Source organism: Excalfactoria chinensis, chromosome 5 (genome assembly GCF_039878825.1).
Source record: "Excalfactoria chinensis isolate bCotChi1 chromosome 5, bCotChi1.hap2, whole genome shotgun sequence".
NCBI lineage: Eukaryota > Metazoa > Chordata > Aves > Galliformes > Phasianidae > Excalfactoria > Excalfactoria chinensis.
This window is the reverse complement of record NC_092829.1, coordinates 24,300,887-24,318,027: the sequence shown is the minus strand read 5'-3', so window position 1 is coordinate 24,318,027 and position 17,141 is coordinate 24,300,887. Positions and strand designations below refer to the sequence as shown.

At 36.1% G+C, this 17,141-nt stretch overlaps 1 protein-coding gene across 8 annotated transcripts in view; it reads right to left on the bottom strand.

The window, feature by feature from the left end:
* Positions 1-378: 378 nt before the first annotated feature.
* The window catches only part of HECTD1 (HECT domain E3 ubiquitin protein ligase 1), a 57,582-nt gene continuing 40,819 nt past the window's right edge, over positions 379-17,141 (bottom strand). For 7 of the 8 annotated variants that reach the window (XM_072337519.1, XM_072337522.1, XM_072337517.1 and 4 more), the window contains exons 26-42: positions 16,605-16,826; positions 14,937-15,070; positions 13,341-13,497; positions 12,288-12,510; positions 10,770-10,824; positions 10,366-10,548; positions 9,856-10,066; positions 9,681-9,766; positions 8,081-8,208; positions 6,242-6,443; positions 5,964-6,101; positions 5,060-5,667; positions 3,951-4,029; positions 3,767-3,860; positions 3,399-3,549; positions 2,093-2,237; positions 379-1,754 (exon numbers count right to left, since the gene is read on the bottom strand). In XM_072337519.1, coding sequence (XP_072193620.1) covers positions 1,617-1,754; positions 2,093-2,237; positions 3,399-3,549; positions 3,767-3,860; positions 3,951-4,029; positions 5,060-5,667; positions 5,964-6,101; positions 6,242-6,443; positions 8,081-8,208; positions 9,681-9,766; positions 9,856-10,066; positions 10,366-10,548; positions 10,770-10,824; positions 12,288-12,510; positions 13,341-13,497; positions 14,937-15,070; positions 16,605-16,826 — 2,954 coding nt within the window. In that variant the 3' untranslated portion in view covers positions 379-1,616. The remainder of the gene's footprint in view (positions 1,755-2,092; positions 2,238-3,398; positions 3,550-3,766; positions 3,861-3,950; positions 4,030-5,059; positions 5,668-5,963; positions 6,102-6,241; positions 6,444-8,080; positions 8,209-9,680; positions 9,767-9,855; positions 10,067-10,365; positions 10,549-10,769; positions 10,825-12,287; positions 12,511-13,340; positions 13,498-14,936; positions 15,071-16,604; positions 16,827-17,141) is intronic. The other variant, XM_072337523.1, reaches the window with a different exon arrangement.

Below are 17,141 nucleotides of genomic sequence, written 5' to 3'. Positions count from 1 at the left end.
CTACTCCTTTATCTCAGCAGGTTGCCAACATAAATATTCCTTCCCAATGCAGGACAATGCTGGAGTTAAATACATTAAACAAAACAACAAACAAACAGACATACAAAACTATTTCCTTTAATTGACAATGAAAATACTCCACAACAGTCAAACTGTCCACAAAGTATCCATCCATATAGAACTAACTATATGGAGAAAACTTGGCAGGCTCAGCATGAAATCCAAATTCTAACACCTGATCCTTAGGCTACTATTTGAGGCAGAATCTTTCAGCAAGCCTTTCCTCAGCAGGGGTCCAAGCAAGAACAATTACCAAAGAGAGCTGGCACAGAACAAAATGCACACACAGATAAAACTAAATTTTTTCTTTTTCCTTTTGAAAAGTGAGCATTAAAATACGTTTAAAAAACACATTTCTTTACATGACATCTTATTTGCTTTGCCTTGCCGTGAACAGCTTTCCACCAATAAACATCTCACCAATGTGACAAAACCAAAACAGGTGCTTCTCCTCAAGTAAAGCAGAACCTCCCACACTGTGGGACCCAGTTTTCACTCCACAGTAATAAGGAATTAATATCTCAGGCCGTGGGCCCACTGAAAAGCACCAAACCCTGTAATATGCGAAGTTATCACTGCTGGTTGCACCGTGTAATGTTGAGAGCTGAGCACACAGACAAGTTAGTGACATCAACCATCGCCATGTAGTTCTTTTAAACCTTGACAAAAGCATGGCCCTTAGTTCAAAACACATACATAGATTCAGTAACATAAGAAATATGAAGAAGGTATTCAGAGGAGACGGCTGTGTATGTTGCAAACATTTTAATGATTACTGTTGAGCTTACACATTGGGTGTTCTGTTGTTTTTAAACTTCAAACTGCAACAAGTTAAATAAATGTTTATAATATACAAAGAAAATACAACCAAAAGTAAAACTTGCTTTAAGTGTGCCTTGCACTAGGAACCAGTGTGTGTTCTTTTTAATAGCTTTATTGTTGAACTGCACAAATACACTTACGGATTTGATCTTCGTAGCAGGGCATTTGAGAAATCAAAATATATTCCCACTTGAAAGAAAACAAAAGGTTGTGCATGATTATATGCAAAAACCCACTAAAATACTCCAATAGTGCAGGCACCATTAAAAAAGAAAAAGCTGGAGATGCCCATTAACTCTAAGTTTTAAGGAAGCAAGTTTTGACCAGTTAGCTTAAAGCCAGCAAAACAGGGATCGGTGATGGCAACTGTAGTGTACAAGGTATTAAATGACAAACTTTACACAAATACACTGTTAGAAATTTGTATCAGTGAACACTGAAAATCTGATGATCTGTTCTTTGGAACAGTCAAACAGAACCACCTTAATTTCCAGTTGTGCAAGCCCTTGAAGCATCACACAGTGTTCTGTGCCAATTTCTTGCTGGCTGTGTAGTTATAAGGATTTATTCTGTCATTAGCAGCTAACAAACTTATTCCACAAGTTCCTCACGAGTGAAAAAAGGCAAGTCTCGTCAGAGCACAGCGTGGAGATCATATTTTTCTGCACACAAACACAAGAGGCTTTGCTAGTATCAAAAAACACTTTCTCATGTCCAACACTGCAGTCAACAACTCAGTTGAGATGGAAGCCTTTTTCCATTGTAGCAGCTAGCAGACGCTCTCTCATAATCTCCTCAGAAGAATACTCAGGCAACTTCAGGTAATGCACACATGTATTCACAGATGGGTAACTGGCATCTGTAGCATCAACCTGAGGAAAAGAAAGAACGTTTGCTACTGCAGTTGTTCACTTCACGTGCTTCAGTAACGTAAGGATGCCAAAAAACAACAGCACCAGGAAAGCTACAGACCTAAACATTTATCTACTTTATATGTACATTATATCCTTTCTAAGCAAATGTGATGTCAGAGGATGGACCTGAAACACAGGGTAGTACTGACAGCTTGGCACAGAAACATGAATTAGAAAAGGAAGGAAAACTGAAACAACAACAAAAAACACACATCAGTGATTTTCCTCAATGCAGCAAGGACTACATCCAGCCGCCAAGATAGCTGGTTTGAAAAGGTAACCTGAAGAAACCATACCTTGCGTACAACAGTCAGCCGGGGATGTAGGTTTGCCAGTCCTCCTGGTGGGAGTGTTGAGCAACCAGTGGTGAACTGGAGAAAAGCCTTTCTTTCATCTGAAGACATCCCACACAGAACTCTCACAAATCGAAGGAATCCAGGGCTTAAAATAAATTTAAATGATTAGTTACGACAATGTACAATGACAGATGTTCTGCCTCCCTCCCCAGTTTTAACTCAGACAGGAATATCAGCGTCTTAAGTAGTGCCTAAGTAGTACAAGTGTCTGTTCCACAGTTGGTTAAGAATAAAACATCATAAAGATACTTCTTTAATCTTCCTGCTGAATATTACATGAAAAACTGCAGGTAGATTAATAACAAGTTCTCCATACTTATTCTGGAGCACTATTTGGCCATCTTCTGTAGGAACAACAGAGAAGACAATTCACATCTATTCAAAGAATCTGACTAAGCTTAAGACCTTTCACATACCACCTCTGCAGCATGAAGCCACTTCCATTCATATATGAGTTTGTTTCTGACTTGCTCAAGACTTCATGTAAATAAATAAATAAATAAATAAACAATAATAAAAAAAATGTAACAGACTACAAAAGCTGTTCAGAGAATTCTCTATAAACAGCCACTTTTATCTGTGTCAGCCCAGACAATGTGGACCAAAGGGCAACTATGAAGAAAGTGCTACTTTCTGCAACATGCCCTCAGGTTTCAGGCACTGCATTTCAGCTGTATCTTTGTATGCAGGGCATGCTGCACTCAGCACCTCAGGCTGATTAGGATCCTTCACACATGCTTATACTAACACAGTTCTATACCTAATTTCTATGTTATAGCTACTGAAACAGATCAGCAGCCAAAAACAGACCACCAAGACCACCCCCCAACAGCCAATCCGCAGTGTATATTCTGACTGCAGAGTATCTTTTGTTCCAATTACACTTGAAGAGGAAGAAATAAGAAATAGATGACAAATATCAACCACAGCCAACTGAAGTTGTAGCCACCAACAACACAGAGGTAAAAAATTCAAGTGATACATTTTTAGTAGCCTGTATAAGTAAGCTGCCCTTATGCTTCCACTAGTTTGACCCTTAAAACATTTTTATTTCTCCTCATCATGAAAGCACCAAGTACCTTCTAATCTGTCTCTCGTAACACAATTATTTCATATAGGTTAAGGCAATTAGTTGCTCTTCATTGGCTGTCAATTCCAATTTTGCATCTTTACCTAAGGAACATTCTAGGTGTTTTTCTCACATCATACATCTAAGTGATATTTAAATCATTTTGAACTAAAGTACCTGTCCCGTGTATATCCCAGTTTAGGTTCGGTATAATTAATGATATCCTCTGCTGCCCAGGAAGGTGACTGATTTCCACAAAGAATCATCTGGACTTCTTCGTGGCTGAAAGAACTCAGCTTCTCCATTGGGAAGACTCTATTGAAGCCATCTTTAATATACACAAGATACCGTTACAAACGCACACCAAAAGAATGTTTAACAAAATAACATCAGCACTTCAATTGTACTTCAGCCAAGTAAACATCTATCATTTATCTGCTCAAATGTTTGTTTCTGAAAGCCATTCTACACCACCAATTCAAACCAGGACACGCTGAACATCAGTAAGTTCACTTAAATATATATTCCACCATTATTAAAATTACCTCTGAATGCCTCCATCTGTTTCTGTATACCAGTATGCATACAGAAGTCAAACATGAGATCCACATACTCCTCTGCATTATCCATTGTTACAGTCTGCAAGAAAAACAATATATAAATACTCTAAAGAGTTCACAGTGCATTACAATTACTGCTGAGATTTCTGAAAGTCGGTTGATTCCTTACCTCATCTTCACCACCTGGTTTGAGATCCACAGCTGTAAATCCATACACTTTGGATGAAGGGCAAAACTGAAAATTTAAACTTCAAGACAGAAAAAAATTGTTAGCTGCTTACTGGAAACAACTTTGCTATTGCTTTTGCAAACACATAAGATTAATGAATCCTCCCTTCTCCTCCAAGATCATTTTGCATATTCCTAAACAGTGGTACCATAGTAGAAAACTACAATTAGTAATGGACTGTGTAAATAATAGATATTTCCTGTCTACAGTATGCATGTGTATTTGCTCACTACTTACTTGGTTCTGCAATCAAAACTTTCTAGTAGTTCTCTATCTTTAAACTATCAGCCTCAAAATAACTTGAGCAGTTTAATTCAGTTCATGGTCTGTGAGAATCATTTACATTAATTTCCAATACTAATAGTTATTGAGACACTTAACACAATTAGGACCTTCAATGGTGGTAACTTGTGCTTGCTCTCACTCTCTCTTATGTTACACTTAAGTCAAAAAGGCCATAAGGAATTACTGAACTCTAACTATATAATCCCCATGGCATAAGATGATTTTTATGAATAGCTCACACTATTAGTATTGTTTGGAAAGAAATACTTTAGAACTACAAAAGATGACATCCTGGCTCAAATTCACACAGGTGTGAGTAGTTTCGTATCTTCCAACACTGTACTGATGTCTGTTAACACATACCCACATTTCAGAAAAGCTCAAAGGGTTCCCTTTAAAAGCACTTCAAAAAGCTTAATAAATTTCAATAGTTGTTACAATAAATGAATTGCTTCACGTTTTTGTAAAGGTCTTAGCAAGTATTTAGGTGTTCCAGCAGTCATAATGGCATCACGGTGCAGCCACATTTAAGTTAAAACATTTTTAAAAAGCCTGAACAGGTAAGAAGAAAAACCCCTACAGCAAGAAGGAAGTAGAATACAGCTACAGACAGCAAAATGGATTTTGCTACATCTCTAATGACTGAACCTGCCCCCTCACAATGATACTATTTAAAACAAAGAAATCTCAATTCTTATCAGATGTGGTAATGCTTGCCTCTAATACAATACTGCTTGTGCGCTTACAAATATGAAAATTCTTACCCCAAATCCTCTATGCTAAGTGGCGGCCCAGAACCCGATGGATTCTTCAGCATTAATTCCTGTAGTTTTGTATTTTTTTCATCTTCAGACAGACTTTTGTTGCTTAAAATTTGACGCCTTTTAATAGCAAGGTCCTTAATTTCTTTTAGAAACCTTGCTCTATGTGGATTTATCAATTCAAAGTCTTCCCACGTTAGAATTCCATTAAACCAGGCAGGAGGTTTAGGTTTTGGTGGATCAAGAATAAACTCTGATTTTGAGTCTTCTTCCAGACTTCCTACTGACAATGAATCATGTCCTTCTTCCGTAGAAGCCTCCGACTGACTTTCAGTACAGTGCAAGTCCCTGTCACTCCGTGATTCATATATCAACTTACTCATATTGCTTTTAATGTCTCCCATACACATGAGTTTAAAAAAAGGCTTAGAAATAGGTAGATCCACAAGTCTATTGTCTTGAATGCATTTAGCCAAGAAAATTCCAAGGAAATGAAAGAGCTTGGTTATCCTTTCAAGTTCATCACTATCTTGTGGGAATGGTGCTGTGAAGAGTCCACATGATCGCTGTACATAGTAACCAGGGGGTTTTAATCCACCACCAATATCAACCTGATATAAGAGACAGAAAATAAACATTAACACTAAAAATTCATAAATAAAAAAGAACATTGATAAAGGTGAATTTAATCATATTACTGTGCTACTTAACTTACTATACTGTACTTTCGGTGTTATAAAGAAAAAAGGTGAGAAGGAGCTGTAGGATGTGGTGGTCATTCCTGACTATGAACTATGATGAGTGGCTGTTCACTGATCAAATGTTCTTTCCTTCCTAGTTATCCAGCTCATTTTTCTCTTACCTAAGTTTTGAACACTTAGAATGTAAAATGCAAATAGAAACAGACCTGACGAGACTCATCATCTGGAAAATCATCATCACAAAGCCAAGCTCCCAAATCCGTCCTCTGAAATTCTGCTGCTACCAATGCATAAAATTCCAAAGTAGGACCCAGGCCTGTTCCTTCCTCCCCTAAAAACTCAACCTACAAAAAACACAAGGAACATTAGCAATAAAAGAAATTTCTAGTGAAACGTTCAGCGTTGGTTATGCAACAGGATATTCCATATCCTGGCCAGTACATGAGAAACAGCTATCTAAACTCACTCTGCTAGGCAAATTTACCTCTAGAACAGATTTTCTGTCTGCATGAATCTGCATGACATTTTCTGCCCATTCCATCAGGGATTCACCTCGCGGAACTTTCACCCTTTCATGCTTCAGGCGGCCCACTCTGAATTCTCCTGGATCATCACGTCGCACTGTGCTTGTGGTTCTTGTTCTTTCAACAGTAGCTTCACGTCTGTTTTGTAGCCACACAATCGCTCTAGAACAAAAACCCACAAAACAGTTTAAAACTTGAAAGTATCCACAATTAAAAAGTTCCTTTGTTAAGTGCTAAACACCTTTTTCAGAATTATCCAAAAATGCACAAGCACGGGCTGCTTTATATTTTATGAATTTTGCAAACTAAGTTTTTCATTACTATGAAGGGTCAAACATAACATCTAATATAATAAATAGCAACAACAAAAACATTTAATGTATGATTTGAATTACTATAGCTTTAACTTTGTAGTGGAATGAACAGAGGGCATCATACTTTAAAACACATGTGCAGAAAAACCTACAGTTTCTTACTGATGGTAGATGGTCATTACAGGTTACATTATGCTGCAAGACAGTTATACATGAGCCCAGTAATATTGACCCAATTTTTCAGCACAATTTACTTGCTTACACAATAAGAGAAGCATTAAACCAAAGCTGAAGTGCAGTCATTCGCATACAAAATCATAGAATGATAGAATTACTCAGGTTGGAAAAGACCTCAAAGATCATCAAGTCCAACCACAGCCTAACCATAGTACCCAAACTCTAACAACCCTCTGCTAAATCATATCTCTGAGCACCACATCCAAAAGGCTCTTAAGCACATCCAAGGATAGTGACTCAACCACCTCCCTGAGGAGCCTATTCCAGTGTTTAATAACCCTTTCTGTAAATAAGTGTTTCCTAACGTCCAACCTAAAATGACATTAAGTTACAATAGTTAGAGTAATAACAACATAATAAAACTCTTACCTATATAGTTATATAGTTATAGGTAAGAGTGCAAAAGAAAAAAGTCTTCTAAAAAAAAAAATAAATTCCAACATATTACTGGTGTTGCAGGAATTATATGGGTCCCTTGTTCCTCCATAGTTCCAAAAGATGTATACCAACTAAGCAAGAACAACTGCCTCTAATAACAGTACTTTCATGAAGGCAATGTTCAAAATTCTCATATGGATTTTCATCCATGCAGCAATCAAATACCTACAAATCTGTCATCTGTTGGTTATTCTGTTTGGCATTTGCTCAGAGGTGGTGGACACCATCCCAGGAGAAATTCAAAGTCAGGCTGGATGGTGCTCTGAGACAGTTGTAAGTGTCCCTGCTCACTGTAGCGGAGCTGGACAAGATGACCTTTAAAGGTCCCTTCCAACTCAAACAAAAGTTATGCTTTGGTTTATATTTTCAATGATCAGTTAATACACGGTTTCTTAAGAAAGCTCTTTTATTTTTGTTTTTTAGTTCATTATGCAATAAACTGCAACCCAACTGAATTACTACCTGGTATAACTATCTACAGGAATCCAGCTGTGTCTTCAGATAATGTACTGAAGAACGAAATTTCTTCAAGGGAAATATCCAGGAGAACATCAGACAAAAGATAAGCTACTCATCATAGACTTCTAACGCAATCAGTGAAAAATGTTACAAGCGTCCTGAAGTTCTGAAGCTTCCCAGCATCTTCCCATTTTTCCTGCTACCTGCCTAAAATGCTCAATAAGCCAAGTGTATCTTGTTAGGATGAGGTTTTTCTGTGAGTTACTAATTCAACATGTTGTTTTGAAAAATAAATAAAATAAAAGCTATCTGAGAGGTGGAAGGGTTTTTTGTTTTCACTTGCTTACTTACCTTGATGCTCCAAATGCTGTGCAGGTGAAGTATAACTGCCTAGTTTCAAATGGAATTAAAAAAGGACACTTGCTTGTTAGCTGCTCACACCAGTCTGGCAAAGCTCCACTTGCTAGTGCCAAGGGTTCCTGTAGTTTAATGGAAGAAACAACAGCAGAAAGTATTTCTATTATTACACCCAGGTTGTTCCAGCAGATTTTTAACTAATGAATAGACACCCAATATACCCAGGCTGAGTTTTCACCTACACTTGAGCAAGTTCCCTGCTTCCTAGCAGACTTTCCTTTTGTTTTTAAATGCCATTAACAAGATATTCCCTGAGTTTCTAGGGTTTGAGTGGACACAGGATGCTTTGGCACATACCCTATGAGTTGTACTAAATCTGAAGGATTTACTACTAGTGACCTACTGGTCAAAGTATTGTGGGGAAATCTCAGTATGTAATTATCAAGATAACTATTTCTGAACTATGCTCAAAAGTGGTCAAATACTTCCTCAATTCTGGAAGTTGACACAAAATTTCAGTGGTAGAAGAGATGATCCATACTGAAATATTACTACAGTGTCTTCTGAAATACAAACGTAACAACAAAGACTGACAGAATTATTTTATTACTACAAAGATATTTTGGTGCCTAAACATCCTTTTCAAGGCCATGAAAAACAAATTTTCTTCAATAATCAGGGTAACTTAACTGTAACTAAAGAACCTCAAAAAGCAAACAAAGAAAAGTGAATCAAGAATCTTCATCTTTTAAAAATCTTAACTAAAGAAAATGTAGTTCTACTGAAGCTTAATTCCCCATCCCCATTAACCTGGGATGGTGAGAGTGGAAGATATGACATTAAACAACCCCCCCAGCAAATCTTCTCCTGCCCTACAATTGGAAACTGCAGGATTGCAGCAATACCATCAACATGACCTACGCTCACTTACCACGTACCATGATACTCCTGTTCCCAATTTTGACTTTCAATTTAAAATAACTTCAAGTTTTTACAAGTGGATGAGGAACTACTCTAGCAAAACCAAAATACTTGCAATCATGATTTTCAGGAAGAAGTTTGATGTCTATAGAGTTAATTCATGAAAGCTGTTGATCAAAGCAACTACTTGAATGTATGTCATCAGATCTCTTTATTACTCTGCAATGAAATCCACCAGCTCACCGGAACAAATACTGAAGTTTGACTTAGTCATGCTAAGTTGACTAAACGTCAACCAAGACAGTCCAGAGAGTATCTAATGTAAACAGAACATTTACAGTAAGCTGACAAGCACTTTATTCCACCTTCCAGAGGATTTCACAGTTCCTTAGACATAAACTAAACCATCATTTTATATATATATCAAGGTCTGTGTTCGGGATCATAATTGCTATCACTTCAAAACAATTATCTCAACTGGGATGAAAAAATTTATAGTTTCTAATCGTAACAATCACAACATTTATTGCTATGTTTCTACTCAGACTACCTTGCTGCTACAGAATTTACTCATCCAAAACAAAAGAAAATAAATTCTGTATGAAACAATTCAAAAGGCAAGACAACGAAAAAGCTAATACATTCAAACAGTTTAAGTAAGAAAGAGTTTTACCTCGATCTGCTGCAGAATTTTTGTAGTAATTTTTTTGCTTGTGAATTCATCTGGTGGAAAGTTAAACTGAGGATGCTCATCTCCTTCTGAAATGAAGAGGAAAAAAAATCATTTATTTTGTGTTTGTGTTTTTGTGCTAAAACATTTGAGGAACCTTGCCTTATAACTCACATACCTTCTTGAGAAGTTCGCGCTGTGTAAGGGTCACTAGCAACTATATACAAAATGCGAAGTAACTGCAAAACATCTTCTACTCCACAGGAGTTCTGCCCACTGCCAGCTTTGGCTTGAGGTTGCTCTTTTGCCAAACTAAGGATATCAGAATTCTGAAGAGTAGAAATGGCCCCCTGGCTTAATCCAGATTTTGATCCATGTTCACAAAAATCCTAAGGGGAAAAAATAATAATTAAAAAAACATTATGAACGAAAACTGTATACTACCATTCTTACGCTCCTGTGTTCCAAGTTAATGATTTGAAAAATCAGAATGATTACCGTGTTTAACTTGAACATTTAGTTCAATTGTTGATAATTCAAATCACGATTTAAATATGCTTTAAAACAACTATATTTAACAATAGTCGAAAAAAAAACCAGCAAAACACAAACTCGCCATTGGCCTGTGAACACTCAAAACAAAGCACACAGCCATACATAAATAAAAAGACTGGATGCAGACATATACCTTGTATGCAGCTATGAGCTGGGAACAATTTCTGTTTTTCCTAATACTTTTATTAGTGCCGGTTAATTTCCAGTGGCGCAGGAAAGCTGAATCTGCATTCTTCTGCAGGTAGGTTATCAAGTCATTCTTTGGTAATTCATCAGTGCCAAGGTACTGCTCCACATGCTCTACTGACCAGCAACCCTACAACAGGAATCACCAAATGTTGGTTTTTCCTGATTGTAAAGTCTGAAAGATTTCACCATGCATTATATATTTGAACATGCATTAACAAATATACTCACTAATCCTTCAGCTAATTGAAAACTGTTAGTTTTTTTAATGTAGCATTTCATAAACTACCAATAGGATTTACTTTGCTGCTGTTTAAACAGCCAACATAAACAAAGGCATGGAAGTCTTACCATTTTTCCACTTTCTTTTTCTTTATCAGAATCCTTCATTTCTCTGTACATGATTCTAGATATTAAAACAATGAATTAGTACACCGTACTCATAGCATGTCCTCAAAATTACGAAGTTACATACTGAGTTGTTAGACAAAATGACACTTAAGAAGCATAATCCGGAAAAAGCAAGCAGCTGGTTTTCACTTCATAGAACATCCAGCGAAGCTCTTAAACTAGCACAACTATCTAATTTTCATGGTGTGAATAAATTAAATGCTTTGCAAGACAACTACACTTCTTTAAGTAAAGTTTGAGTACACAAACCACCTTTACTGTGCAAATTTCCCAATATGGCTTTAGGATCTTCATTACATGAGCTCAATGAAGCTTGAAATGTTAGGGTAGTTTACTGTGTATGTATTAAGTTAAAAGACTTTACAAATATTTCTACTGCTTTTTAAAAAGACAATAGTTGTGACACAAACACTGAAAAAATATTCAAAGTTAAAAAACCGCAACAAGCACATTGCTGTTGTTTTCATATGCATTAATTTTCCAATAAGACAGGAATTATGTTGGTATGGTAAATGGGACATGCACAGTCACAGTCTTAGAATTCCCATTACCATAAACCAAGTAAAGTCAAGTTAGGATTGAGAGAATAGCTGAATTTGGAATGGACTCCATTTGTATGACAAATGCTCTTGAGCCCTTTAAGCCTTCTAAGCGCCCCAGATACCCTTTGCTAGAACTTGCTCTGGGTCCATATCTCTTATAGGCTCTCAGGAACTTAGAAGTCTCTCAATAGCACTGAGGGGAAATATTTCTTCAGACTGGTGGCAGTGCTCTTCCTACCAAAGATGCTGATGACTTTTCTTTGCTGTAAGGGTGCATGGCTGGCTCATGCTCAACTTTATCTCTACCAGAACACTCACGCTGTTTTCTCCAAACTACTTTCCAGCCAGATGGCTCCCAGTCAGCACCAGTGCTGCATCCTAACCTATTGCCCTTCACACCCCTCGCTAGGTTCAACTCTGGACTGGCACTGACTTTCCTTTCCCTCTCTTTGCATGCTTAGACAATATCTCCATATTCCTTTTGGGTTACTTGACACTCCTTCCATCATTTGAATGCTTCTTTTTAATGTTAAGAGTTCTTTTGGGAGTTCTGTCATCCATGCAGGTCTCCTACTGCCTCTGCTTGACTTCCCACACACTGGGACAGGCCATTTTTGAATGTGAAATAAGCAATCCCTCAACAAAACCAAAAACAAGCAGCTCTCTCAGATCCCTGTTTTTTCTCTAATACTGTCACAGCTGAACAGTAGAAATAATTATCTTTTTATTATTATTTTTGAAGTAGTTGCAGCACTATCTTCAAAACTGATATGAACATCTGAACAAAAATGTAAGGAAAAAAATCTAATTCTAGCACTGCTTCTTACAGAGGAGTGAGGGATGTTAATATTGTTTTCCTTGTCTCCTAATCAGTCACAAGCATTCTCTTTGCAGAATAACAAACTTGTGAGCTTACGTGTATGTTGGCTCCCAAATACGTCTAAGTTTGTCAGATTTCACATTGCCATTACAGGAAAGCTGTAACAATTTCTGTACATAGTAAAATATTGTGGATCGAAAATTTGTTAAGGGCAGTTCTACTTCTCGAGTTGTTCCAAGACCAGAAACTTTCAATGTAAGTGCTAAGCGTGGTGAAGGCATGCACTCAACCTCTTCCAAGAGTTCTGAATGAGGTGTACCTGCATAAGAAAAATAATTTGACATGATGTTAACATAAATACATATAAAGCATGACAAGTGGGCTTAAACGTTAATAAAGTGTCTCAACAAGGAACTATAAAGATTTCCTGCATACAGGCCAGCAAGTTTAGCAAGTACTGAATTAAAGCTACTAGCTAATACTAAGTACCATAATTATACCACTTCTCTGTATGAGTAAAGCTAACATCAGTTTTTGAAATCCATACTGATTTTTATACATCAGTAACATTCTCTTTAATGTAATTATAGAACATGAACTATTTACTTACATGGCAAATTCCTTTCCTATTGACTCTTCTCAGTTCACCAAAATCAACAATGGTTCATTTCCACATAAGCTTAAAACCATGCACTCCTTTCTGTAATGAACACTGACTATGCCTCCAGAGCTGAATAAGAATGAACTAAGGAATAAGAACCTACGCTACGTTGCTTGTCATACAGACTGCTCAGTGACTATTAATTTTTCCATCACTTAAGCTTTGGAATGTTTCAGCAAGCCTTCTCTCATCAAAGCTACTCGAGGTAGCTTAATACAGAGATTATTCCCTGTAGGTTGACCGAGACACAGCAAGAGTCCCAACACTAATGTGAGCTAGAGACTCAAGACTGTGACTGTTTTACATGGTGCTTAATTCACTTCCTCAACACTTGCATGTGCAGAAGCAAATGAAGCCCTCATTCAAGCAATGAAAAGCCACAAAAACACAAAAGCATGTTGTACTGGCTAATAGTGACAGGATCCCTGGAGCCCAATGGACCCTTATAAAGCCTGATCAAATATCACAAATACACCTTGTCAACATACCCGGTGGAGGGATTTCTAAATCAGTTGTTTGCTGAACATTTGTTCGACCAGGTCTTGGGTCAAAAGCAGGAACCAGAGCAGAAAATTGTCGCTTCAATACATAATCATCATCCCATGTTCTTCTACGACCTCCTTTGGTCTCATACTCCTCTTCTTCCTAAAATAAAGGAAGTAATAAGAAATGAGTAATAATAAAAATTCGGTAAGAGAGAAACATTTCATCAAAAATGTATAAGTTAGTTACAGAATACAGCACTAACATAAAGATGAAAAAAAAACAACTAATACTGGTAAGTACCAGCTATTTAATTGGCCAAGCAGGAATCAATCAGAACCACTAACGTACAGAAACCTGCACTGGTAGGCTAAACTTAGAAAAGGTATCTTCACAATTTCTGGCAAAAATGAACATTTTTGTCAAGCACCAAATGACATAAGGAGATTCACCATCGGCAAATTTGAGGTAGATATTCTGTGTATTGCACAAACTTTGGAGTATCAAAGACTCAAATCAACACTGTCAAAATAAATTCATTAACTTTTCTGAATACAGTAGGGTTTTTTGTAAATATATAAATACGATACTATATAATGAGCATGTGTTTTATCCATTAATGAAATCAAACACCAAAATACTGTAACTAGTATGGCAGGAAGATTTTCAACAAGCCTTTGCAATAGTAACTATTTATGATTTATTTATTTATTTTTTAAACAAGCCTTTAAACTGTTCAGCTCAATGAGAAGAATGACATAGAGTAGGAATGAGAACCCAGCAAAGGAACATTTTCTTTTGCAGTTCTGGTTCTTGGGATCTTAACCAAAGTCTAACTTACCATTCCTATTTCTTCCCATGAAAAACAGTAACAACTTAATTTAAACAATTCTGTGAAGCGATCGACAATAAATTGTGCTTATGGTTTGCATCGTAGCCCCTTTTAAATAGTACTGGCTTACCTATTCTTAAATTAGCAACTTGTGCAGAAGATAGATTAAATATTTGGTGACATACTTGAATTTCCATGAAAAGCATAATCAAAATATGTAAAAATGCTAAATGTTTTGGTTAAAATGCTTACAATTCCAGCATATTAAGAAGGGGAAGCTCATATAGTTTCATAAATATTTACATTTATGTAACAAGTATTAAACTAACATCAGTGAAGTCCTATATTTTTCCTCTTTCAGTACTCATTCAGTTCAACTTCAATGGAGACAGAAGACCAAGCATTCATCATAACACAGCATAACCAAATAAAGCACCAGGACTCATAATAATAAAGCTAAGATCCACGAGACTAATTTCCTGCAGGGTCACCCAGAGCAGGTGGCCCAAGAAACTTAAGGAGGTAGACTTCACTACTTCTCTGGGTGATATGTGGCAGTGCTCAGTCAGCTATACAGTAAAGAAATAGATCCTTAAGAAACTCTCCAATTTAGTCCCAAATTTGAATGCATGTTTCAATTAGAATCAGAATGATTTGAGATGAAAGGGACCTTAAAGAATATCTAGCTAAGACTCCATATTGCCAAAAGTATCTGTATTTTTAATGCACCTGTTAGCATAGCTCATTAAGGTAAATAAGTATACAGTACCATAACTTCTTCATATTCTTGATCTTCTTGGTTATCGTCTTCATTTTCATCATCTTCTTCATCTGGTTCAGGTAGATCCTCATCATCATCTAACTCTGCCAACAGAGTACTAGCTCGACAGCTATCCAGAAAATCTATAATATATATATATAAATATATATAATTGCAAAATAAAAGATCTCTTTTAAAGACAAATTAAGAAAATGTAAAGACTTTAACATTGAGAAGACTGAAAAAACAATCCTCACAAAAACAAGAAAGAGAATTAAACCACTACTGATATAGTATATCTAACAAATGAAGCCTATAACATAGTATAAATAAGAATAACCAGAAAGTGCTGTTTTTCATTTGTTTTTATCAAGCATGTTATAATTCCACTGATTTTAAATTATGAAAGAATGTAAAAATTACTACACCTGTTTATTTTGTCTGATTCTATATTTAGTTTTAAAAGCAGGTTAATTTCTGTAACTAAAAGCTGAAGTTAGATACAAAGTTCAATTTCACACACTTAGTAGTAAGACTTAAAAACCAGGATTTCCCCCAGATAAACAAAAACAGAAAAGAAATTCACAGTGATCCAAAGCAGACTATGATACAGAAATACTGCATTTTTCTATATAAACTGTTCAAATACCCTTTTTGAACTGTTGCAAAGTCCCCAACAGACTCTCTAATATAACTTCTGAAAAGATGTGTTCAGTTGTTTATATTTTAAGACTTGTAATCTGATGAAAATATCAACATTTAAAGGAATAAATGGAGATGGAATATGTAGGTATCTTAACCAACTCCAAGTGGCTCAATTCCAAGGCCCTGCTAATTTGTGAGCAGTCAGAACAGACTTCTTGATAGGCAACAAAATAAAACACAACTTCTAATTGCTCATTCAACCAAGTTTTTACACAATTCATGTATCTCTTTTTTCAATAATCTCTCTCAATCCAATGAGCTTCACTGCATCTAGTTAAAATTTTTCTTGACTTCATCAACTTCATTCGTTGATTTTATCATTCAGCCTAGTTAACTACAGTTCTCTTTCACAGCATTCATATCCTACAAATAACTTCCATCCTAATGCCTGTATTTAGCATATAAATTCCATGCAACTTTCAATTTTGTTCCTCAAATCACAATTCTATTCTTTGCATCAATTTCATTTCTGTGTTCTTTCCAATTTCTTTCAATTAGTATGGTCTGGAGACACTTGGAACCTCAGACACAATTTTTAGTATACAGCATGTCAAACAACTGGATATTTTTCAATGAGTACTAGAATGTACCTCATAATGAGCATGTAGCATGTTAAATGAGAACGAACACTGTGATTTTAAGTGGTAGCTGATATGCATACTACATTAAAAACCAAGACAATTTTATTAAGGTAAAGATTAAGTGCCCCAATTAAACCAAAGCATAAATAATCATCATGCGATACAGAAATTGCTGAATTAAGACAACCTGAAATCATAAGTAATATAATGCTAACAAAGTAATATTTCCTCAAGTACTGCTTTACAGAACTAACACATGAACAACTCAGCTTCCAAACTCTTATCAGTAAGTAGGCTACTAAACACAAAAAAAATAAAATCATAACAATGGGAAGAATGGGAAAATCATTACTGGGAAGTCTGTTTACGTTCATTTAAAAATGAAACTTACCATATAAAGAATATTCTGCTTCCTGCCCTGTATCGCTCTCACTAGATGTTGATGTTAGGCTAGTAGTTAGAGTATTACTAAGCGACTGACCAACAGATAAAACTGTAGTTGCTGTAGCTACATTGCTGCTGCTAGTAACACTGGATGTAGACATGGTCACTGTTGATGTGGTACCAGTTGTAGTCAGATTAGGAAAACTTTGTGCACCCATAAGAGGAGACGCTATAGATAAAGATATGGTAAGATAAAATAAATGATTTGATGATTTGAAGAGTACAATTTACATGCATGAGTCATGTGTTGAAAAATATATTTTGGACTGAAAAATTATCTAATGTGGTATTTTACAAGTAAGAATAACTTAATGGGAATAAATTCCCAGTGCAGAAGTGCTTGCTACAATGCAGAAGCCCATAATCTGAGCATATTCCCTTGTGTACAGTTAAAACAACCAAAATTATTACTTAAATCCCCAAATCCCCATTGTAAATCCAAAATTACACGAACATAAGAAAAGTATTCCTGAAAAATGTTACT